This window comes from Balearica regulorum, chromosome 5, assembly GCF_011004875.1.
Source record: "Balearica regulorum gibbericeps isolate bBalReg1 chromosome 5, bBalReg1.pri, whole genome shotgun sequence".
NCBI classification, from domain to species: Eukaryota; Metazoa; Chordata; class Aves; order Gruiformes; family Gruidae; genus Balearica; species Balearica regulorum.
Genome location: NC_046188.1, coordinates 1,348,202 through 1,371,645, shown reverse-complemented (window position 1 = coordinate 1,371,645; position 23,444 = coordinate 1,348,202). Strand labels below are relative to the sequence as shown.

Genomic DNA, 23,444 nt, shown 5'->3' with positions numbered 1-23,444 from the left:
CAATTGACATAATAGGAAAATATTTTAGGAAAATATTTTTATACAGTATTTCGAAATAAAATAACCTATAAGCCTAAATTCTCTGAAAAGTAAGTTGCTATAGTTCTGAAAAGTGATAGAAGAAGAAAACCGTGACACTGAAACTGACACGTACCGTTTTAACTTGGCAAGCGACCATCTCTTTTCCAGCATGCTAAGTTAGACAAGCACTAGGAAACACCTACTTTCCTCTAAAGAGCAACTAGACACAACTCCGTATACATTCAGTCAATTTCTCCAGTAAATAAAACTGCAACTGTCTTTTAGGTCACATACTGCTATGAGGTGTTTAAGCCAAGATAATGCAACAAACTCTTTGCTAATTAAGAAAAAAAGGCAATTTTAAAAAGAAATCTTGAACTCATTTTTCTAAGATCTCATCTCAGCTTACGAAGTTTTAATACAGGTTTTACTTAAAAACAAGGCGCTGATGACATAGAGGACTCTCTGATCTCTTTCAAACAAAGCTAAGGAACTAAAGGACCATCTTCCTACAGCAATGATGATAGTGACGCTTTATGGAGATTCTGTAAGTGGTTTGGGAGGAGGCTTTTTGTAATTGTGAGACAAGAGTGGGGTGACTCCAGCATTACCTGACAGTAGGCGTGATTTCCAAGGGCTTTGTGGGCTTCGTCAATAACCAAACATTTAATCTCTACAGCAGGACATGTCCCACGAGAAAGATCATTCACCATTATTTGAGGCGTAAGGAAAAAGACTCTCTTGGTAGTCCACAGCTCCCTCCGACTGAGGGCTTGTGTTCCTCCTGAAAATTAAAGAAATAACATTAGCAAACCATTCTGCTGAAAATTGAGAGCAACAGCAGAAGGCTGACAGGACTGGCAGACACACATTGGCTTTGGGAAATGAGTGCCTTTTAAAATAGCACACACCTTGAGGCCAGACCCGTTTTCAGGCAAAAAAAGGTGAATACAATGACTAGGAAGATTTTTTGCATTAAAACACTAAACCACGGAAAAAAAGGTTAGAAAGCTTGACATGCCCCCTCGCCTCCTGCGGCCCTATACCTAACTTACACCACCTCTGACAAAGGTCTGTGCTTATGAACAGGTTATGGATTCAGTTCTTGAGGCTGTTACTTCAGTGAGCAATAACCATGGAGTTTTCAAATACTTGTAAAAGAAAAAAAAAGCCATTATTCTTTGGCTAAAGTTTCATACAGAGCATATTTTCTGTGCAGGCATTTACACATCCGTGCAGCAACCCTAAGGCTCTCTGAACCACAGGGCTGCACACCATAGCTCCAGAAAACGTGTTCCCGCACATGCTCCATCACCCTTATATTGGTGACCCGGGGTTTCAACTAGTGCAAAACCTAAATTTAACGCCTTAAAAATCTTCTTGTCGTAAAAAAAAAAAAAAAAAAAAAAAAAAGACTATTTGGGGGTTTTCCTCCACTGTGGCTTTTCACATTGCTTGCCCTCGCCTTTCAGCTAAGCAGCCCGATATTTGCGGCTCCTCCGAGCACAACCCGCCCCGGCCCTACCTGTCATCTCGACCATGTGCCGGGTCGGGATCCCCATGACGCAGGCGCAGGCCTCCATCTGCTGAGCCACCAGCGGCTTGGTAGGGGCGAGGAAAAGCACCTTGCCGGAGGGGAACCAGCGGTAGAAATTGTACATGACGACGGCGGCCACGAAGGTCTTACCCAGCCCGGTGGGCAGACAGACGAGCGTGTTACCCAGCAAGGCGGCGCGGGCCATGCGCACCTGGTAGCCGCGCACCGGGTAGTTAGTGGGGTAGATCCAAATGGACCCCGCCGCCGCGCAGAAACCCTCCACGGGGCTCGGGTCCGCCGCCGCCGCGGCCGCCGCCAACAGCAAGTCATCGTCTGCATCCTCCTCCTCTTCTTCTTCCTTCTTTTTCTCCTCCGGCGCCTTCCTGCTCGCCGCCCACCAGGCCTGAGGTAAAGTGCGCTGCTGCCCGCTGCTCATCCTCCCTCAGGGTGCTGCCGCGCCGCGCGGCTCCCGCCCGCTCTGAGGTAACGCGCGCCCAAGCACACCGTCCTCCATTTTCTCTCAGCGCCGCCGCTTGAAAACCCCGCGGGAGCCGCCGCAGAGGACGAGGGGTGGGACGGAGGGCGGTCTTTCACCGCCCCCTATCCCACCCCTCGTCCTCTGCGGCGGCTCCCGCGGGGTTGACGGGAAAGTTGGGCGGTACGTGAGGAAGAGGTGGTGGAGGAGGCGGTGGCGGGCGGGAAAATGGCGGCGACGGCGGGTCCGGCGCAGCCTTGGAGTGCGGAGGAGCTGCGGAGCGAGGCGCTGCCCAAGAAGGATATCATCAAATTCCTTCAGGAGCACGCGGCCCAGGCGGTAAGGGCGGGAAGGGGTGGGTGGTGTGTGCGGGGGGGTCCCATCGCCGCTCACTGCCGTGTTTTACAGTTCCTGGCGGAGCACAAGCTGCTGGGGCAGGTGAAGAACGTGGCTAAGACGGCGAATAAGGAGCAGCTTATCGCGGCCTACACGCAGCTCTTCCACACGCAGGTGCGGGGCTGGGGCGGTGGGGACGCGGGGCTGCGGGGCTGGCGGGAGCTCATGGCTGACCGCTGCTATCCCCTTTCCTCCCCTCAGCGGTTTAAGGGCACGGACGGCGCGGAGAAGGCAGCCGAGAAGGCGAAGCCCGCTAAGGCAGAGGAGGCTAAGGGGAAAGCGGCGAAGCCCGAGGAGGCCGTGGAGGAGGTCAGTGCAGCACTCCTGCCATGGCGTGGGGCTGCCAAATTAACCAGGTCTTCAGAAACCTGGTTACAGCAAGAAGTCTGGTGTTTATAGGATGCCTTAACCTTATGCAGCTTCTGTAACTTGAATTACTGATCGACCCTGTGCATCTCTCCCAAAGCGTGTTTTTGCTGAAAACTGCACCTATGCTGCTATGTTTTCCCCAGATATTACAGCACTGCAGTAACACGTGAACACTCTAAAATGTGCCCTTCACTAACTCTGCATGCGTTCATTCAGTGCCTTGAGCTTATTGGTTGTTGGTCTTGAATGTCTGTGACTAGTTAATGCAGCAGTCATAACTCTGGTTTTATAAACTTAGGGGCCACCAAAGTATACAAAATCAATTTTAAAGAAGGGTGATAAAACCAACTTTCCGAAGAAAGGAGACACTGTTCATTGCTGGTATACAGGAAAACTACAGGATGGAACAGTCTTCGATACCAATATTCAAACAAGTAAGGTCATATCTATATATTATTTGGCTTTGGTTGCAAATGCATGTAGAGGAAATTAGCTGGAATCGTTAGGCAGCCTTGGGCAAACGTCTGTTTCTGGACCGTGTGCGTAGTGGGAGGCCTGACCAGCTGCTTTTGCCACCATGTTGTTGAGCTGGCTGGGGTGTCCCTGCAGTCTGCTCCTGGAGCCTGATCTTCCCTGAGGGAATGCAGGGCTGTATTTTAGGACTGGCTGGTGTCAAGTGACACAGCTGCATCTTGCCAGACCTTACCTTTGGCGTTCTCTAGGCCACAGAAAATGAGAAATGTGGGGATACTTGAAACTACTTTGGAGGAAAGACAGTTCCTGCTTGGGGAGCTTCCCTTATCTATGGAACTTAAGCACCAACAGTGGAGTCAGCTTCTCTAAATAGACATGTCTTGGTGTGGTTCTGCAATAAACTCTTAAACTCGGAGGCAGTGGAATGACAGTGATTTCAAGTAGTCTGGTGTACTGTATCCACTGCGGAGAAGTATGCTGGTATTTTTATGACAGTTTCTCGATTAGAGGATGTAGGTATATGAAACTGAAATTCTAGAAATGCTTTTCCAGCAGTGATGTCCGACACTGAGAGGGACAGCAGGGCTGTTGTTGGAATACTGTCTGTAATTCATCGTACTTGTTGTATGAGGTTGTACGTTCCCTGTTGAACTAATGTATTTATGACTTGTACCGTCAACTTTTAGTAATTCAGAAATGAGTCTGTTAGGTTCAGTGGAGCAGTATCTGAAAGATGCTGATCAACTTTAGCTCTTGATGCAACTTGAGCATTTAATAATGTTTTTAGTGCACAGCACTAAGTTTTCCCCTAAAAATCTGACACTGGGCTAAAAATAATATTGTAGGAACAGGTATTTGTATCAAGCATGATCATAATAGTAATTTTAGAAGGAAGTACAGTGTGTGCTGGTGTGGTGTTAAAGCAAATGAACATAAAACTGTCTTTCAGGTTCAAAGAAGAAAAAAGCAGCTAAACCTTTAAGTTTCAAAGTTGGCGTAGGAAAAGTTATCAGAGGTGTAAGTAAACCATTAATGACTCCCTCAAAATCCAAAAAGTTTTCAGTCTGCAGGATTTATGACCGGGGTGCAAATTTTGAGTTGCTGTTCTTGTTTCTTGTGGAGGTAAAATGGCAAGTTGAAAGTGTTTGCCTCCACAGGATGTAGTATTTATTCTTTATGGATTCATTCATCCATCTGTAGTGTCATTCCGCTCATTAAGTAGTGTGTGGAAAACAGTGTAATGATGACACGTTCCTTGGGACAGGCACGGCCTCTTGCACATGTCTGTCTAGTGCTTTGCACAACGGACAGGTTATCGGGTTCCCACGGCTCCACCTGTCCCTGCGTGCATTTGGTGGGCTTTAGCCTGTCAGAAGATTTTTCTCACAGCATCTTTTTGCTGTTTGCCTCGGTGCCTCTTCGTGCGCCATTCAGTTCACCCGTTACGTCTGAACTGGATGCTGAAGCTCCAGCTTCTGGTCGCTGTCATGCACTGAAGTGAGTTGCGATTTTGATGCAGTTAACTTCCCGCTTTGCCTAGCGCAGAGTGCTATAGTGCAGGGGGAAGCTGTGTGAGGGAATAGCTAGGTAGACCAGAAGCACTCAGTAGTAAGAATCGAGTGCTCTGCACACCCACCTGCTTGCTTACATCTTGAAGTCACAAACAGTGGTGTGCACTTGGTGCGTCTCGGCGATACTGGTTTGTGCACCAAGCAGGTGAGGAGCTTAACTGCCTCGCTGCTGCTGAGCACTGGTGAAACTGGTGGCTGTCTGCGCGAGACAATGCAGGAAGGATCTTACACTGACCTGACTTTAAAATACAAAACAAACCCAACCTGGCCTGATCTTCCATGCTGCCGCTGTGCAGGAAAAAAGGCCTTTATGGGCGACAGGATTGGAAATGAGAAGGGGAAAGTGTCCCTGGGCTTGCGGCCAGTACTGCAGAAGCAGCAGTCGCCTGGGTTTGTCTTTAGCCTCTGGCGTAACACTCCTGTGTGTGGGTGGGTGCCAGATCTGTTCCCTACGCAGTTACAAGGCACGAGCAGCAGCTGCTTGATGTGAAATGTTGATACGGTGCTGAACTGAACACTGGCTTTGGGCAGTGTGAGCGAGTCCTGAAGGGGGACAGGCCGTGAAATAAAATTAGTGTTTAAGCATCACCTGAAATAAACACTAACCATCGATGCTGCAGAATGGCAGGGAAACATGAGGCAGAGAGGGAGACAAACCCCTTGGTACTGACTCTGTGGTGGCCTGCTGTGAAATGTGTTCTGAAACTGTGCGTACTTACACTGAAACAAGCACGTTACTTCATTGGGTCACTGCTGTGCTGACAACAGAAAAGCACAATTTGCACTGCGAAGTACAGTACAGGCTAATGTGGAAGCTGGGAACATCGGCCCTGGGGGGGATGTTTCCACAAATAAAAAGAATGTGAAACTGTTGCACGGCGCACGCGCCGGGGTGGGTGAGCATGCTGGAGAGAATGACGTGTTATCGCGCAGGTAGTGGTAGGAACAAATTGGAAAAACGTATGAAATCTGCTTTTTCTTAAGCTCTTTAAGACTGCTTATGTTGTTTTGTTGTTGTTTTTTAGTTGTTGTTTTTTTTTGCTTTTTTTTTTTTTTTTTTTTTTTTTTTGGAGTGGGATGAAGCTCTCTTAACCATGAGTAAAGGAGAGAAGGCTCAGCTGGAAATTGAACCTGAGTGGGCATACGGCAAGAAAGGGCAGCCCGATGCCAAGTATCCTTCTACCATCAATTCCTCATTAAGTAACTGGGAAAAGCACTTCATTCCAGCATGCATCATGGACAGGGCTGTAATGGGGGAGCATTCACTTGTTACTCAGGGCAGGCTCAGACTGTTAACACTATGAAAAAATTCAGTGAACTTCATTGATGGGTGCGATTGCCCATTTGTTTTGAAGAACTCTTGCGGGGAGCACTGGTGAGAACTGGTTCTGGGATACCATGGAAATAGAGGATGGAGTGAGTGATCCCACAAAGTGCCTTGTGCAGTCATGTTTCTTCTTTACCAGTGCTCCCAGAGGAAGGGAAACGATTGTTCTCCCTTGCTCGTATTCTGTATCATGGTAACTTAAAGGATGGTCTAGACATTCTTCTTCCCTCTGTGGTACAGTAAGCCAGCCTAACCTCCCCCCAGAGGAAGCCCAGTGCCTGTGTCCCAAAAATGGAGATGACACTTAGGCAGGTCAGGTAAGACTTGGCTGCTCATCTTCAGAGGAACAGGAATGAAGAGAAGTATCTCTTAGTACAGGTGTAGCTGCAGGGCTGGCACTGCCTGTCTCGTGACAGCTTCTGTTAGAGCGCAGCTGTGCTTGCATACTAAATCCAAGATGTTACACGGGGTCAGTGAAATATAAAACTGACACATGAGGAACAGGACAGGTGGTAAATCACATACCCCTGATGCCTCAACTGTGGGCTGCGGTGGCTTTTTTAAAGCTTCCTTAACTTGGGCAAACAGGATTCCACCAAATGCAAAACTTTTCTTTGAAGTGGAATTGGTGGATATTGAATGAAATGAAGTTTCCTTCGCTGCTGGGAATTTATTTACGATCAAGAAAGCTTCTGGCAACTGCAGTTTTGCTCTTGTAACTTCAGGATATAGTTACAACTGTGGCCTTGTATTGAAATCAAGTTGTTTTCCCTGTACAGTAACATACCACTAAAGAAAACATAGTTTATACATGTGCGTGACTTCACTTTTTTGTGTATACCATCACCTTAAACCTTCCTTCTCTTACTCTCGGGGACAACTGCAGTTCTCCAGCAAACTGTTAAAGGTGAAGTAGATACCCCTGGAAGTGCCACAACTTTTTATTATCCCTGCTGCACCAAGTGATCTCTTACTGAAAACCATTTACTTCCATACGTGGCTCAGGTCTTCAGCCATGCTTCCCCTGTAGCTGCTGAGTTTTAGTTCTGATTAACCCAAAATATTAGAAGAGGGGAAGAGGAAAAAGTTTACACATTTATATTCTAGGCATTGCTTAAGTGAAAAAAACCACCCCACACCCTGAATTTCTCCTTTCAAAGCGTTTCACGGAATGCAAGCTGATGCCTCCCTTCCAGCAGAGAACCGCACGTGCTGCAGAAGTTCCTCTGCCGTAGCCGCAGCAGTTTGTTTGAACAAAGCAGGCGTTGAACTGAGACTCAGGCGTCCTTACTCCTGGCTTCAACGAAGAAATCCAAGAAAGCTCAGAGGACTACTGAATTCCTTGGCTTTTATTACAAAAATGAGAATGATCACTTTGATCAAAATGAAAAAAAGTTTGCTCACACTGTGTACATGAAAAACTCTAAATACAAAAATCATCCCACACACAGTTTGTGCTTTTTAAAAAAGAATGCAACATCATTTTGCACTGCATTTTAATTTTTGACCCCCACATGGAATAGAAAATACATAGTGCAGCTCCCAAAGGCTGCCCTCGTCATCCGAAGAGTTTCCATCGTAGCAACATAAAGGGAGCAGTCTGAGGAGTGCTGGCTGGGGCAGCAAAGGGATCTCGTGAGAAGGGCAGGGCAGGAGGCTCTGGCTGGAGAGCAGAGCGGCAGAGCACGGCCCAGCTCCTGAACGGGCAGCGTCCAGCCTGCTCAGTGCCTGTGGCCAACGCTGGGCAGCAGAGCAGCCTTAGGAAAAACGATAAACACAAAACCTGCAGATTTGCTAATTAAGTCTATGGAATCGTGAGACTGAAAAAAATTCTCCAGATATCTCCATAAGTTAGTGTGGGGGATTAAAAAAATGCATTTATGGTAAACTAGAATTGTACAGAGATACCATTTATCAGTTACCAGCACACAAATCTTGCTTCACACATACCCTGTGAACATCAGCTCATTTCACATGCAAAAGACCAAAAAAGCAGGTATTACAACAGTTCTTTCACGTCCCTCATTTAGAAAAATATATTTTTTTTTATTCCGTCTTTGTTGAAACTGCAGCACAGTGAACTTCACTCACTCTTCGCATCAAGTTGGATGATAATACTGTCCATAATTCCAAGCGTTCTGGTAATTGTACTAGGGGGAAAAAAGCAAACACGGTAACGTAAGTCAGACTGCCCCTGCTCCACGAAGAACACCTGCTAGTAGCCAGCTGGCATTGCAGGCAGGCGCAGGCAAGTTTCCCCCTCTAATTGTAACTGCTGCCTGTGCTGGCTTCGGTCGCTCAGTGACAACATGCGCAGGACGTCTCCCGCTGCAGGGCAGCTCAGGTTCCCTCTTGCTCCCAGCCCCCCTTTGGTACCTGCTCTGTGGCTCCCCGCCACCTCCCTCTCAACAGAATCTCAGGAAAGAAAAAAGGGAGGGAGCAGAAGGTGACAGAAGCGTGAATTGTCTGCGTTCCAGCTCTGTGTGCGCTGCTGGAGCACAGCCCAGGGCAGGCAGCTCAAGTGCCCCAACACCCCTCCTGTGAACCTGTCCGTTTGCAGCTCACAGACCATCCCCAGGACCGCTCCCAGGTCCTGCTGCAGCCAGCCGTAGCCCACCATCCCCGCTGCACCAAAGCGGGCGTGCAGCAGCGTGATGTTCCTGGGGCAGCAGGACCAAGTGTCTCCCTTCCCTCAGAAAGTGTTTCTGTCTGCTGTTCTCAAGCAGATTGTGAAACACACAGAAGACACTCAGTGACGGAGTTACTGTGTGAACCACAGGACTGAGATCTTCATCAACGCTAAGTCTGCTATTCCCCACAGTTCTGCGTCTGAAAACGTGGGGCGTTTTTCCTGGCCTAGCGCCGAGCGGAGTTTCTCTGTGCTGGGCGAGACACCTTTCACCACCTGATCTTGGAAAGAACACTTGACCTTGATGCGGACAACTCTAAACCAGTTACACAGGCCGGTTTGTGTCCCATCTGCAAACACTGTTCTCACGGGCTTGGTAGGCTCCTTACCATCTAAACAGCAGTGGTCATTAAATTCCTTCAGCAAACGTTTCAGTGGGACCCTCTACAGCTCAGAAGAATAAGCATTCCAAGCCTGCAGCACCTAACTCTCATCCCAGCTGAGGGGGCACCAGCAGTACCCACCTTGACCAGTACAAGTCGCACACGGGAAGGCAGGTTTTGAAGCTCTGCCCCTTAGACAAGTCAGAACCCAAAAATGGACTACCCATCTAGAAGCAAGCTGAGCACATGCTGGAGGCTGGTGCTGCCACAAGCAAGAGGAAACCAAGGTGCAGCATTACTGACTCACTCTTTAAGGGACAAAACGAAATGCCACACAAGAGTGGCCCCAAGAGACAAGCTATTGCACAGACTGGTTTTGCACGCACTATGCACCAGTGCATTAGAACCCGTACTGACATTCCAGGAACTACTAGTTGGAGAAAGTAACTACGGAACCACCCTGTAAATTGACATCCCAAGGCAACTTCCCTGGGCAAAACACTTCAGCGCAGGTGTACTGCCCTTAGCCAATGTCCTCGACTGCTGTCACGCTTCCTTACTCATGAAGGGCTAGCCACCAAACTGCTAGCCTGGCTCTGCACTAGAGAGAAATATTTTATGCTTGCATAACAGGCCAAAGAGGAATCAACAAAACCAGGAGCTAAATCTTTACTCCAAGCTTTCCTCGCCAGCTGACACTAGGCTACGGATAGAGAAAAGGCACTGGGAAAACCAGAACGTGCAAACATTCCAACTGCACGTGTTAAACGAAGTCACCGCGCATACGCCTACCTGGTACCAGGCGTTGTAGTTATACGCTGCCTGATTGACTTGCATGTCGCCATCCATCATCTGCGCTGATGCCAAAGATGGGTCATCTGTGAGCATTTTCTTTTCATCTGGCTCCTCTGATCTGTGAAGTTAATATTTGCTGGTAAGTGGCAATTCAATTCTGAGCAGGTCTTCGTGTGAGAGATGTTATAATGGATAAGAGTAAGTCATATTTTTAAACTTGGTGCCCTGTCCAAACAGGGTAACCGAGTTTGGTTGAGAGACAGTAGTATGTTGTGCTTCAGAACAACAGTCTGGTTTTTAAATTGTTCTGGTGCTCAAACTGAGACAGCAAAAGCATGTTTCCGCTTAGAGACTCAGTTATTTTTACTGTTTCATTTTTCTGTGATACGTAATTCAAAGTTATTTTCCAATAAATCTGTTTCCAAACATTTCAGCCAAAGTATAGCCCTATTTATTTTATACTTTAAGTGATTAAAAAACAGTGATTTTGTTCTTGCAAGCAGTAGGTTTAAAGTTGAAAAATGTATATGTATATACAGAATCACAGAATGATTTGGGTGGAAAGGGACCTTGAAGATCATCTAGTTCCAACCCCCTACCATATATTCATAGATTAAAGAAAACCCACAGTCTCTGAGATTGTTCTCTGAACTCTTTTTAAAGCATTTCTCAAGTGCTGTGTATCAGCTGTAGTTCAGTGTAGCATGTGTTCCAGCCATCCCCTAATGCATCATCCACCAAGTTAGTTCATCCCCCCAGGTGAACAGACTTCCTACCCATTCTCTGCTCTTCTTTTTAAAGAATCCTGCTCCTTTAGAAGGGCTTGATGTTCATCATAGGCATCCAGAAGCCTGAAGGAGACAAAAAGAAATAAAGCTCTGCTCACCACTTTCATGTAAACATTTTAAACACCTGAGCAGCCATTTAAAAATGTTTACTTCCAACTGTAAAAACAGAAAAACATTCTAAACCAAACTCCATCAGAATCACATTTTTATCAGTGATCCACCATGAAGATGGGAAAGCCAAAACACTTGATTGGATTCCACAATGCATAGTGAAGAATTTTCTGTTAGCTCAGACATTCTCAACTTCTATCACACTTCATGCAGTTCTTTTATGAAGTTCCTTTATAAAGAAGTTTTCTAAAACTTATTTGTGATTGCACTCCCTCAGCTGGGCCTCGATGCCATCCACAGCAGCACTGATACTTAGGAATCAACATTTCTTTAAACACTGAAAGTGAGCATTATACAAAATTATAACAATGCCAAAGTAGCACCTATGGCCTTTTCCCAAACAACGCGAGAAGAACAAGTATCTAATGCAGCACAAAAGTCCTAGCCAAAACTCCCACGAACGGCTAATACAATTTAATTTGCTGCATACCACAGTTTACAAGGTATCACAAGAAAACTTCTTCTTGTCAGTATTGCTCTTGGTGAAAACAGTTTCTTGTACCTATTCTGTGCTCTAGTTTTATTTGGGAACCGAAACCTTCATTTTGTTTGATCTATCTGGATCCCAAACTTGCCATGCCAGCTGCCATGCAAATTAGAATGGTCAGAGCCGGCAGAAATTAAGGACGTTAAAAACACGCAAAGCAGATAACTTGGAAGGGCTAACCACGAGTTAGTTAGTTAGCTGCAAACTGTAAAAAAAAATAAGAGCTTGTTTTACAACAGAGAATTATGAGGGGAAAAGTAAATCTAGTATTTAATTGAAAAGTTGCACTTCTACTATCTGATCCTCCCACCTAAGCGTACAGCATTGTTACCGCTCCTAAACATAGAAAAACCAAATCAGTGCAGTTTTGGAAACCCCAAGCAGCAGCTCACAGGGTACGGAGTACCAAATTGTAGCTGTGTCAGGAAACACTTCTCATTCCCTTTATAAAATGTAGCAAGAGAAAACTACAGGAAGCAGCCGGGGCAGCATAGTTTTGCTCTGTAAGGCATTAGGTATTTCAGGAAAAAAGGGGTAATTTTCTGACAAGATATTCCTGTGAAAAGTAGGCATTGTGGTTAGAAAAGCAGCTATCCCTCAACAAAGAGCTGACAGCACAAAACCCAATTTAATGGATGCCGCTAACCCTGCCCCTTCCCTACTACTTCTACCAGCACTCTTTTGGTGACCCTAATTTGGCCACTGCACAGATTACATCTTACTTGTTTACATCAGAACCAAAATCTTCAAGAAATTCCACTTTTCGCTGCGAAAACGTAATCCTCATTTTTATAGACAACGCGCCATTGACAGCTTTATCAAAACAGCTCAAGATGTTTTCTTCATTTTGCTTGAGATCGCCACTGTACTCCATTTCAAGTAAGTTGAGATACAGTTTCGTATTTTCCTGTGCAAAAGATGTATTAGAAGTTGTACATCTGTCAGGTTATCAGGTACTTAATACTGAATGTATGTCTACCAGATGCATACCAGAATGTTTACATCACAAACATACGCTAGAACAGTCAATAAAGAGATCGTCTCTTTATACTGGTCATCTTTGACCTGGTTTGTTTCACAGATAGACAGAAGTGATCCAACACTACACAGACAGGTGCAAAAACTGTACTAACAGTGAGCTAACGGTATTCGGAGCGTGGTCATACAAATGACCTACGAGTACTGCCTGCACGATCAGTTTTGTTCGCCTCAAGATGTGAACACGCCTATAATATTTCAGATTCTAAAAAGGAAAAATGAAGCTATGAAGCACGTTGTGCTTCTGATGAAAAAAGTTTGCAAACTTCCAGATTTGCAAGCTGCAAGTACGGCAACATCAGTTTAGAGGGACTGGTGTCTCCACGCAGTAACAACACATTACATACAGTTACAGTTCCTGTCATCATTGTTGCCATGCTTTAAAAAGAACAGTTCAGAAAAATACGGGGATTTTATTTGTTTTTTAATACAGCAAAGAGGGAACACATACTTTGTCAATTTCTATGGCTTCTGACAGCACTTTTCTTGCCTTTGGAAGATTTTTCTGTACTTTGAAGAGGTGTCGAGCTAATTTGATGGCATAAAACGACGATTCACTAATTGATTTGGCATTCCTAACAGCATCTTCAAGCAGGTGTTCAGCTTCTTCCATGTTTCCATGTCTGCGTTCTAAGCTTACTCTTCGCAAGCGAATCATTGCTAGCCCTAGAATACACTCTTCAAAGGTTTTCAAGATTCTTCTTGCTTCATCGATGTTGCCTAAAACACCGGTGAAGATGCTTTAAGATATGAGACATCCAATAGCCTCTTAAAACCAGAATCCCTCCCAAGAAAAACCAGCATTGCTCTTACCCTGCTGCTCCTCAAAGGCAGCCCACAGCATGTGAACCATTGGTTTCTTAGGGAGATGTATTGTGCAAGCCCTGCTGTAGACATGCCTCACTCCTTCAATACTATGATTCTCCATGTATTTGGCATACTATAGTTGAAAACAGAGCAGAGATTGAAAAATTTAAAGCTTGTATTTGTTTTTAAAAACATGACAGAACGATAAAATTCTTTTGTTTAAACCCATTCAGCACCTTTATTGAACCACTAGACTAGTTTCTGTAAGGAAGGACGTAGAGAGGCAACGAAGTTGGCATATGCAGCAGTCAAATCTGGTTGCAAGCAGACCATCTCCTAATGCAACAGATATAGTTATATATGAACAACATTCCACAAGAGTACAAAAGGTTAGTCACTAGATCAATGTATGCAATCAGCAGGAGGTAGGTGGTAAACCACTTCCCTTACCTTAATCCAGAAGTCCTCATAGAGGGCACATGAAATAACACATCTTTCAAAGAGGACCACAACTCGTTCATGAGTGCCATTTTCTATCTCAAATTCTAAGTACTCTTTCCAGTTTTTCAGCTGAATTTTCTCCAGAGGTTTTACGTGAAAGTAAGGCCTCTTTATCTGCAAGAGTCACAGTACGGCAGCTCATGAGAATACTGCCAAACAGCCACACACCAGTCAAGTAATGCCATTTAAATACAGAGGACTTTGGAATGACATGGCATTATCTACCCAAACGAGCCTGCTGGGGTCATCCCAGCACTGATCAAGAGATGCTGCTGACAATCACGTTCTGGGCTAGTAACCTGTCTTTCTAGAAAGCTTTTCCAGGGCCAGTGCTCACAGCAGCTGAGAAAGAATGTAATGCAGTCACTCCCTTGCAAACCTGCGGTCACAACGTAGCAATGACACTATGACAACGAACAACAACGAACACTGTCCGTATACCTACATGCATACAGCCAACTGCAGTACTTACTGTTGACCTAGCACGTATCCTACAAATTAAATTCAAAATTTGGTTGAGAATCATGGCAAGGAAAGGCAGAGCGTTGAATTGAACTTCATATTAAATATTTACATTAAGCTGATTATTCTAAGAGCTAGCCAGATTGCATTTTTGCTGGTGACTACAAGAGGAGCTGGGTGGGACAGAGTTGAGCACAGAAAATTTAAGCATGGCTTTGAACTAAATGTAGCAAAGCATCCTTCCAGATATTTTCTACCTTTCTTTCTAAATCTTTAAATTTTACCCGATTATCTCTCCTGTACTGCAATTCCATCTCAGAGACATCCATACAAACGGATAAAGAACTTATAATAATTAAGGAGTAACATTCAATTCTTCAAGGGCACCTGAAATTGAAAGCCAATCCCCGCTTCGTGCTCCTCAATCCACTATGGCACCCAATACACCCTTTTTCTATTTTGGCAAATTCACAGGTACATTGCTCCTGCTAAAATACAGTCAAATGGGTCTAAGCAGTCTCCGTCACTTTCATGACACCTGTTGCCTATCTACCTCATTTCTGTCTGTCATAAAGATGCGTTCAACTTTATATTTCTAACTCCTCATAGATCCAGCACATTGGTATCTACAGAGCAGGCATACTCTCTTGATCGAAAAAGTATTGATCCTGGCCAGGAGCAAGCGAGGACACCCTGTTTCTTACATGCTTTCTGCAGCACGTCCACAGCTTTAGCATTCTCCCAAGTTTCAATCATTTGAAGCTTAAGGTTCCCTGAGCCAAGACTGCCTATGCTCACATAGCCATCTTCCACAGCAGCAGGTTGAGCCTCGCTCTAGGGACGTGCTTTGCAGCTCTCTTTCCTTCTATGACAGGCTAATCGGCACAGGAGCGACCCTGCGGCACGCAGGGCTGGTCACAGCGCTTCAGGCTGCTGGGAACCAGAAGGGTGACCCACCCGCGTTAGACTACATTCTCGGCACTAGGACTGGCTACGTACTATGTTTTTGGGTTCCTTTGGCACGTAAGCTATGCAATTAGCAACAGTTCTGACGTCACGTAACTCATTAAGGAGTCTCTGTATTAAACAGCTGGGACAGATTTTCAATGTACTTTTTTAAAAAGAAAGTAAATTTAAAACAAGAACCATGTTATGCAATATGGTATTTGCCAGGAAGAAAAAAAAATAAAGACTGAGAATTATAAACTTTGGTTGTTTTTTCAAAAATAACCAAACTTAATTCTACATAGAAAAAGTTCTGAATTTGCAGTGATCAAATGATTAGTTTGATTAATTACTTCTAATACGTTACACACAGGGGTTGCATGTGACGATGGCTACTTTTGGAAAACAAAAGTTAACAGATTTCCGATTTAAGAGTGTAATGTTAAAATATAAAACCATACACATTTCATTCTCCTTTTAGGCCAGGCTTACCTTTTCAATCAGAATTACCTTCACTCCCTCATTATTTTGCAATGCCCCACAGCGTAAGGCAGTGCTAACTAAGCCTTTCACATGTGTATATTTAAAGACTGCTTAGTTAACAATACACCATCTTGCCTTCCTCCAAATACCACTTAAAGATTTTTACATCGTCAGATGACAGAGTTGACCACACAAGTTGCCTTTTCACACGAAAAATGGCAGAGAAGTGAAACTTGACCTTTGCTCAAAGCCCCACAACAGTTTAAATTGAAAGGCCTGTTACTCAAAATTCCCCACTCCCAGTCTTACATTCAAACCCTTGCCCATGCTGCCTTACACAGAAAAAAACAAACTTACCGCTTCTTCAAACGTCCACCTCTTACTGACTTCATGTTCATTGTGGTTAAACATTTCCTGATGAATCTCAATGATTCTGTGCCTCATGTTTTCTATCTCAGTGATTAGCTAAAACACAATTTTTAAACATGTAACACAGGTAGACACCACATCACCTTTGTAAATGTGTTTTATGATGACAGTAATACGCATAAATTAAAAGCATCAGAGATGCATTAAACGTTGCCCTGAAGAGCTGGAGGAAGGGACAGGATGCTGCCCTGACAGTGCCTTGGCCCTCAGTGCAACCCAACTGGAGTTTCTACCTGAAGTCTTGCTCTTATGCTAAAGATGATGGAGATTAACGATGAATTGGGATCCCAGTCACACTTGGGTTCAGTATGCACAGGCTTTCAGTTAGCGACTCCCTTGGACGGCTCCAAGTTCTCCTATGCCTGTGAAGGCTACGAGCCTGCAGAGACCATTGCTGATGAGGCACTTTCTTAGACCACTGTCCCTAATCTGTTAACTGGAATAATTAATATTAATTCCTAAACTTTTGTACGTCACTTCTTTTGGTTTTTAACTCCAGTTCTTTAATACCTATGAAAACACCGGAAAGGCATGTCCCATAGACAAAGGCAGTTATCACATGGGCCAAAGAGCAATGACATGCAGAACTACGGGAACGCCTCAGCTACAGACACACTAGATTGTCTGCAAATAAACTCGTCTTTCAGCCACAGAGTAAGGCAAGAAACGCCAGCAAACACCCACTGCGTATGTACCTTGGCAGGGTCGGTTATGTCTTCAGTACCCGAGGGCAGGTCGTCTCCAGGCTGCGCATCCTCCCCGCTGTGGCCGTTCACAGATGCTAGTTCTCTGCGGAGCTGAACAAACTGCTCGGTAGTCAGAAGGTCACGAGGCAAGTTGTTCTGTATGTGTTCTTTGAACCTAAGAACAGTTAAAACAAGCCAAGCCAAATTTGATGGTTTATGTTGCGATACTCTGCACAACCAGAGCACAGTAATAAATCCTAGCGGGGTTCTGCGGTACTTTATCAATCTAGAGCAACACTGAGAACGCAACTTCTGACAACATAGAGACAAAATGAAACTTCTGCTGTCTATCAGACTTCAGAAGCTTCACATTTCAAAGAGAAACAAAAGTGTGGTAAGCTTCAGTGGCGAAGACAGACCACTTGCCATGTATAACTGATGGCAAAGGACAAGATCAGTTCTGGAGGAAGATACTTCATTTCCAAAGCCAAAAGATCTGCAGAAATTATGAGGAAGACTGGTGCATAATTTAACTGAGGTTTCTGGTGCCCTCTTAACCTCTCCATATTAATTCAGAATTCTACTGTCTAAAGCTTTAACCAAGTATTTCTCTTTACTCAATTAGTGTTTCACCACATGTGAGCGCTGCACGAGGAATTGAAAGTTCAAAGCTGCTCACTCTGATTTTTCAAAGACTTCATCTCTTCTTCCTCACAATTTCAAGGCGTTCCTTTATTGCACAACAGAATTTGTGTATTTATCTAAAACCAAACTCCTAAAATGTGTATCAGTACTTTAAAACAATCAGTCAAACCCTATGAGTACAAAATAAGTACATAAAACTCAGTAACTATTTCAAGCTCTTGTTCCCAGTGAACATTTTCACATTTACAGCCATAGGTTACTGTGTGCTTAAGAAACTCATAGCATTAACTAAATCCTTGTTTTCTCTTTACCTCTGGAAATGATGACTGTAGAGCTGCGTTGGAATTCCAAGGATGCGATCATATATGGATGTGACTTCCCTTAGGTTTCCCTGTTCGTTTTCCCAGTTTATATACATTTCCCATAGTCTGTCAGAACGGAAATCTGTCCCAGCAGCTAAGACTGCATGTTCATAGGCTCTGAAAAAATGGAATCATTTCACAGCTGTTTCTGGATGTGGTGACAGAACAAGGAAGAAAAGTTCTGTCTCTTATTTATTTAAAGGTTACAAGCGTCTTCATTTATTTGCAACCACACTTAATATTCATTATGTAAATTCTTCAAAGTATTTTTAAGACATCTGTAGCAATATCTCTAGAATTTCAGGAAGTACACACTCATCTTTTTTTTTCCCCTCCAGCAATACCTCAACAGAACAAGTAAAGGCAACAGAAAAAGCCAGTTGCAGGAAGGCAAGGTACCAAGTACAAAATCTTTACCACTTGTATCTTGTCAAGATTCTAAACACATTACTTCAGCAGTTTAACACACAAAAGCTATACATCACGCAGCTAGAAGCTGCTTCAGTTTAAGTTCAATTAACGTTCTGGGTCAAACTTTAGCCCGTCTCACTCTAACCAGGACCACTGCCAGCAACAGATTAGGTAAAACACATTCTAGCCATACCCAGGGAACTAAATTCCAAAAATCCTACAGGGAAACTGTTCTAGTGCTGCACGAAGCATTTCCTAGCGTCTAGTCTGAAGCTCTCGAGTCACCGCTTTTGACCCTTGCGCCACATTGTATTCCCTACCCCTTCCTATGGAATTTGGCTCCACCATCTCTTAAAAGTCCTTACGGTAACTGCAGGCTGATATTAGCTTGGCCCTTAGACTAACGTATTCATGTGCTTATGCTGCCACGTAACTGCACGTACAGACTTCTCGTATCACCGAGCTGCCAACTTACCCTCGAATAGTACTGTTAGTTTCGGGATCAGTAGGGTCCAGGGTCTCCTTTAAGAAGTTGATATAGTGTATCCAGAGATCAACGCTAAGAGGAATTGCCTGAAGCCCTCTGCGATAAACCTATGAAGAGAACGGGAACTGTACTTCAAATACTTAACGGCGTCCTAATAGAGAGGCAACACTGTGTTATCCGGTGAACCTTAGAAATACTAATTACTGGAATTTTGTTTAAATAATCTACCATTACCATTTGGGTGGAGGTTGGATAGAACATGGCAATGTTCTGATCTCCACGTGCAGAGTCTTGATCTTCAAAGCGCAGCGGTCCCTGCATTCTGACCAGGTTGTGTGGGCAGGCTTTGGGGTACAGACCATAGGGCACAGACCCATTAGAGCATCATTGACAGCGTCTGACCAAAAATGCAATAAGATGTAGCAATTGTGACCAGCAAACCAACTATATTGTTTTGAAAATGAGTAACAAATGTAAGTGACAGAAAAGCCCTGCCCTACTTGTTAAGCTGCAGTGTAATACAGAGGCTTGCACTGCAAAGCTTGACAAACTGTAGAGGTTTAACGCACCTGCCAACAAAGAGAAAAAACATTAGCTACAAATGCCACAGAGGTGACAAGTGCAAACAAAATCCCTACAAACCTGACCATACATGGCAGGTACTGGCAGCCAAATGACTTGCAGTAGGTGAGTCATTATTTGGCCAACAGGACCGATGGCAACAGCTGGGTCCAGCTACCTACATACCTCATCAGACTGTTTAACGTTGTCGTGCCGCTTTTCAAGGTCTGCGTACTTTTTCCAATACCCATAGCAATATGGATAATGTGTGAAAAACCTGTCAAATGCTTTCCTGGCAGCTGGTAAGTGGTTCTGCAAGAAATACACAATGAAAGCAATGAATCCTTTCCTTTAAAAAATCCCAAAAACCAAACTTCACATTATTTTAAAAACAGTTCTTGTTTTAACATTGTCTTAAAAATGATCATTTTTATTTTGTGATTTCTGTTGAAGACACTGGTGAGGTCAACTGCCTTAAAACAGTATCTATGAAAGCCTGATGTACAGTTCCGGACTTGTCGCTGGAATACCCATGACTTGCTTTGGTTTTATTTGTTTATTTCTGGAAGGCTATGGAATAAGGGGGCATGTACTAACCTCCTGCTCTACATACTGTAGTAGATATACCCATCCTGTGAAATCCTGGGGATTGTCCTCTACTACTTTCCAGAACTTGTCAAAATCTGGAGGGAAGCAAGCCTCAATATCTGTGGTCTGTAAACTTTCAATATTTGGAATTTCACTCTCCTGTGTGTTCTCTTCATTCAAGTCAGGGGAACTATCAGGTGACTGTTCCATCTCAGTTACACTCATGATTTCTGTACTGAAGTCCATATGCTGTTCTTCCATCGCCGTTTCAGCGCCATTGTCTGTGCTGTCGTTGCTTACAGTTGGCTTCTCCTCCTCTGCATTATCTGCGTTCTCCATAGCTGAGGCTACTGCTGTTTCGTAGTACTAGATCCTGCAGAAATACATACATTCGGTATTCATGTGGTGAAGATTCAAGTAGAACTTGGGCACAAATTATCAGCTAAGAGTCTCCCAAGTGCTTCAGGCATCCACGTATTTCACCACAAACCTTCGTCAATTAGATCTGCTTCATGCACGAGCCTTAGTCACAATTTAAAAAATGTTAATAGTAGTCATACGTTTTAACACCTGCACGTACAAATCGCTGTGGTTTTTCTAAAAATCTATCACAAGCCACTATGGAGGTATAAAAGTGAACCTACACAGCTTTCCTGTACGAGTCTAGCGGAAATTTATTCCAAATAAAGAATTATGTTCACATTTACTCAATTCTCCTACTTAGTACAAATCAGTAACTTCTCTGCAAGCTAAATATATGTTAAAATGTGCCCTTAACGCTTAGCTGAACTGGCTGAAGTGATAACTTTGCAAAGACAAGAATTACTATCAGCACTAGACTCAGTCCGTATCAATGACATCAAAGGCACAAAAACCGTTCAGGCCAGCCCCTTACATGCAGTCGCTCGCTCCCACACACAGCTCTCACGTCAGGGGTTCCTCCTGCCCCTCAGGACAGACTCCATCTTCCTCCCACTCTTCATTTTGATCTTCCTGCCAAACGCTGCTGCCCAGCCCTACCTCATCCACCAACGCCAGTCCAGCCTAACCGGGCTGCGCGCTGCTCTGCAAACAGCGCTCGGCCTCAGCTGATCTCGGCCTTCCCCGCCTGAAGCCTGCAGCCAAGCTCAGCCTAACGACTAACGGATCCTAGGTAATACAATACCCACGCAGAATACAACAGCTCTTAGCTGTAAATCTATTTTGGATGAAGAACGGTGCGAGACCATCATCTTCAAATGCACTACAGCAACTGCCACTCCTATTTGCCTGTGGTTGTCCTCAGAGATGACAACAGCAAGTAAGTTTTGCATCTTAAAAAAAAAAAAAAGAAAAAAAAAATAGAGAGTCCCCACCCAACTGTATCTCCAGAGTTCTTTCCCAGTGAGATAGCCTGCAAAGAGAACAAACAGACCACTTGCTTTCACTTCAACATCGAGAAGCCATCAACATTATAGTGGGGAAAAATGTTCTTGACGGAAACAAAAAGTATCTATATGCTACCTTCAGCAGCTTCAACGTGTGAGAGAACAGTTCACGTTTTCCTAGGAGTTCACCAAGCCAAGTAACTTTGGCGTGGCGTTAAAAGGTCCACACAGTCTGCTCTGAAAGTTTTCTAATAACTGGGGTTTAAAAGTAATTTTTCTATTCTCTGTTGCATACATCTGGCAATCATATAAATACAATTTCTTTCCTTTAAGCTAAAGGGTTCAGAATTTTGTAAATTTACAAGGCACGTGTTCATAAAAAATGAACGGTTCATGCCATTGAAAAGTTACACGAACAGGATATACCCACGCAGAGCACTATACTGCTTTTGTTCTACAGGAAAAGACGACGCTTGTGTAAGATGAGCAGTTTATTTCACTAATAACCAGTTCTTCCCCACATCCTTGCCACTCTAGAAAGCCCGCATCAAAAGCCGGCTTTTTTAGTGAGTGTCGGAGATGCGTCTTCAATATTCATTTTAAGAATAACTGTAATTTATAAGTTAAGAAATTAAATATCAAACCAGTATCACTATGCCTTTACAGTGCAACATACAGAAGAGATCTGCATCATTAAAACCAGCTGCTACCACTCAGAGCTTACCTCTGTAAAGATTATAAACTCAAGATGCAAGAGGAGTGCGTTATGCAAAGGCAGCCCCAACACTTGAAAAAAACAGTCTAAAGGATGTTTACAGCTCTAAAATTTGAGAAAGCTAATGCAATTTTTTTTAAACATGCTGACCTAAACTTATTCTGACATTTGACAGATGTTTTCCCCCTCCAGCTGATTCAGAAGATGTATTCCAGCTTAAAAACGGACTCCCCCAAATCTAACTGCTTTCAGATTAGGGGGAGGGAAAAAAGAAAAGAGAGAGAAACGGTACTGGATCACCTCTGCACACAGCGTCTCAGACTCTCAAAGCCTGTTTGACAGTTCCATTGCCAACCCAAGGCATTCTAGAACAGCCCCAGGCAACCACAGCATATCCCAAACACAGAACTGAGGGCTACAGCGATGCAAAGGGCCCTGTCAGGTACCAGAGCAACGTCCCTCCGTCCACAGAGCCCTGTCAGGTACCAGAGCAATGTCCCTCCGTCCACAGAGCCCTGTCAGGCACCAGAGCAATGTCCCTCCATCCACAGAGCCCTGTCAGGTACCAGAGCAACGTCCCTCTGTCCATGGAGCCATGGAGGCAGCAGACATGAAGCTGATGCTTCATGTACAGACAACCACACACTAGAATAACTTAATTCCAGGAGTTTTTACATCGCTCAAGCTAAGTAAGCATATCAGATAACTACGTGTACCAGCTTTAAACAATTTATGCCAACATCTATTATTTAGCCTGTTTCAACGGAACGTTTACCGCGTACAGGACTGGCGCTGGTACCGACGAACCGATGGGAAGCACCCAGCCCCCCCCGCCGGCTCCGCGCTCACCTCAGAGCCGCCCCTGCGTGCCACAGCCCCGGCCGGCAGCTGCCCGAAACTCCTGGGGCAGGGCGGCCCGGCCCCTTCTGCCCACAGACTATAACGTTCTGGTGGCTAAAATACAGCGTAATAAACCCTACGGCATCCAAGGACTTCGAGTTGGCCTGTTATCTGCTGAGAGACTCCGCCGCTCTTACAGCTCATAAAACGGAGATAAAGCAGCTCTTCCCAACAGCGCAATTTGTGGCAGTAAGTGAAATCCGCGGGCGGGCTGATCTGCCCAAGCGCCCGCTAACCGCCTGCCAGGGAAGGGCTGCAGGAAGCAGCGGGGCGACCGTCAGGGCAGGCGGCGGGCCCGGCCGGGCGCGTCCTTCCCCCCCGCACAGCGCTCCCGCTCCGCCCGCGTGGCCGCGGCTCCGGCCCGGCCGAGTCCCTCACCCGCCTCAGCCTCTCGCCAGGCCCGGCCCGGCCCGGCCCAGCCCTCCCCCGGCGAAGCGCTCCCCCTCTCCCGGGACGCAGCGCGGGCCCCCCCCCTCCCCTCACCCCCCCAGACCGCGCTCCCCGCGGCGGCCCCAGCCCCACCCGGTACCTGCGGAGCCGCCGACCGCCAGCCCGCCGCGCGCCTGCCGCCGCCGGGCCCAAGGAAGAGCGAACTGCGCCTGCGCACACCGCACCGCGCCTGCGCCGCGCGCCT

The 23,444-nt window shown here is 45.2% G+C and overlaps 3 protein-coding genes and 1 non-coding gene across 9 annotated transcripts in view; 1 reads left to right on the top strand and 3 right to left on the bottom strand.

Moving 5' to 3' along the window:
* FANCM (FA complementation group M) overlaps positions 1 to 2,119 on the bottom strand; it is a 77,790-nt gene extending 75,671 nt beyond the window's left edge. The window contains exons 1-2 of the mRNA XM_075753129.1: positions 1,547 to 2,119; positions 633 to 805 (exon numbers count right to left, since the gene is read on the bottom strand). Of these exons, the coding sequence (XP_075609244.1) occupies positions 633 to 805; positions 1,547 to 1,994 (621 nt within the window). The 5' untranslated portion in view covers positions 1,995 to 2,119. The remainder of the gene's footprint in view (positions 1 to 632; positions 806 to 1,546) is intronic.
* Positions 2,120 to 2,190: 71 nt separating this feature from the next.
* FKBP3 (FKBP prolyl isomerase 3) lies at positions 2,191 to 6,980 on the top strand. The gene is made up of 7 exons (XM_075753128.1): positions 2,191 to 2,372; positions 2,442 to 2,543; positions 2,631 to 2,738; positions 3,097 to 3,232; positions 4,222 to 4,289; positions 5,917 to 6,014; positions 6,759 to 6,980. The coding sequence occupies exons 1-7, from the start codon at positions 2,262 to 2,264 to the stop codon at positions 6,811 to 6,813; spliced, it is 678 nt and encodes a 225-aa protein (XP_075609243.1). The 5' UTR covers positions 2,191 to 2,261; the 3' UTR covers positions 6,814 to 6,980.
* A 512-nt stretch (positions 6,981 to 7,492) lies between these two features.
* PRPF39 (pre-mRNA processing factor 39) lies at positions 7,493 to 23,441 on the bottom strand. Of its 6 annotated transcripts, XM_075753123.1 has the most exons (15): positions 23,340 to 23,396; positions 19,838 to 20,201; positions 19,427 to 19,552; positions 18,914 to 19,248; positions 18,668 to 18,786; positions 17,731 to 17,898; positions 16,784 to 16,949; positions 16,017 to 16,124; positions 13,719 to 13,883; positions 13,275 to 13,401; positions 12,913 to 13,181; positions 12,146 to 12,330; positions 10,754 to 10,828; positions 9,975 to 10,095; positions 7,493 to 8,320 (listed from the first exon to the last, which is right to left on the bottom strand). In XM_075753123.1, the coding sequence occupies exons 4-15, from the start codon at positions 18,998 to 19,000 to the stop codon at positions 8,270 to 8,272; spliced, it is 1,641 nt and encodes a 546-aa protein (XP_075609238.1). In that variant the 5' UTR covers positions 19,001 to 19,248; positions 19,427 to 19,552; positions 19,838 to 20,201; positions 23,340 to 23,396; the 3' UTR covers positions 7,493 to 8,269. The 6 variants fall into 6 exon arrangements, with proteins under 6 accessions (XP_075609238.1, XP_075609236.1, XP_075609237.1 ...); XM_075753121.1 differs by lacking the exon at positions 18,914 to 19,248 and having other exon boundaries at positions 23,340 to 23,441; XM_075753122.1 differs by lacking the exons at positions 18,914 to 19,248; positions 23,340 to 23,396 and adding an exon at positions 22,061 to 22,150.
* LOC142602224 (small nucleolar RNA SNORD127) lies at positions 12,752 to 12,837 on the bottom strand. Its single transcript, XR_012835904.1, has one exon. It is a non-coding gene; the product is annotated as a small nucleolar RNA SNORD127 (small nucleolar RNA).
* Positions 23,442 to 23,444: the final 3 nt, after the last annotated feature.

What these genes read in the sequence shown, in the direction of transcription:
- FKBP3 (XM_075753128.1), top strand. Translation starts at nt 2,262, where the DNA reads ATGGCGGCGACGGCGGGTCCGGCGCAGCCTTGGAGTGCGGAGGAGCTG. An exon ending in CGCAGCTCTTCCACACGCAG is followed by an intron (nt 2,544 to 2,630) that starts GTGCGGGGCTGG and finishes TCCTCCCCTCAG; the next exon opens with CGGTTTAAGGGCACGGACGG. An exon ending in AAAGGGCAGCCCGATGCCAA is followed by an intron (nt 6,015 to 6,758) that starts GTATCCTTCTAC and finishes TTGGGCAAACAG; the next exon opens with GATTCCACCAAATGCAAAAC.
- PRPF39 (XM_075753121.1), bottom strand. Translation starts at nt 20,167, where the DNA reads ATGGAGAACGCAGATAATGCAGAGGAGGAGAAGCCAACTGTAAGCAAC. An exon ending in TACAGTCATCATTTCCAGAG is followed by an intron (nt 16,950 to 17,730) that starts GTAAAGAGAAAA and finishes AACTGTTCTTAG; the next exon opens with GTTCAAAGAACACATACAGA. An exon ending in GGTGGACGTTTGAAGAAGCG is followed by an intron (nt 13,884 to 16,016) that starts GTAAGTTTGTTT and finishes TGACTCTTGCAG; the next exon opens with ATAAAGAGGCCTTACTTTCA.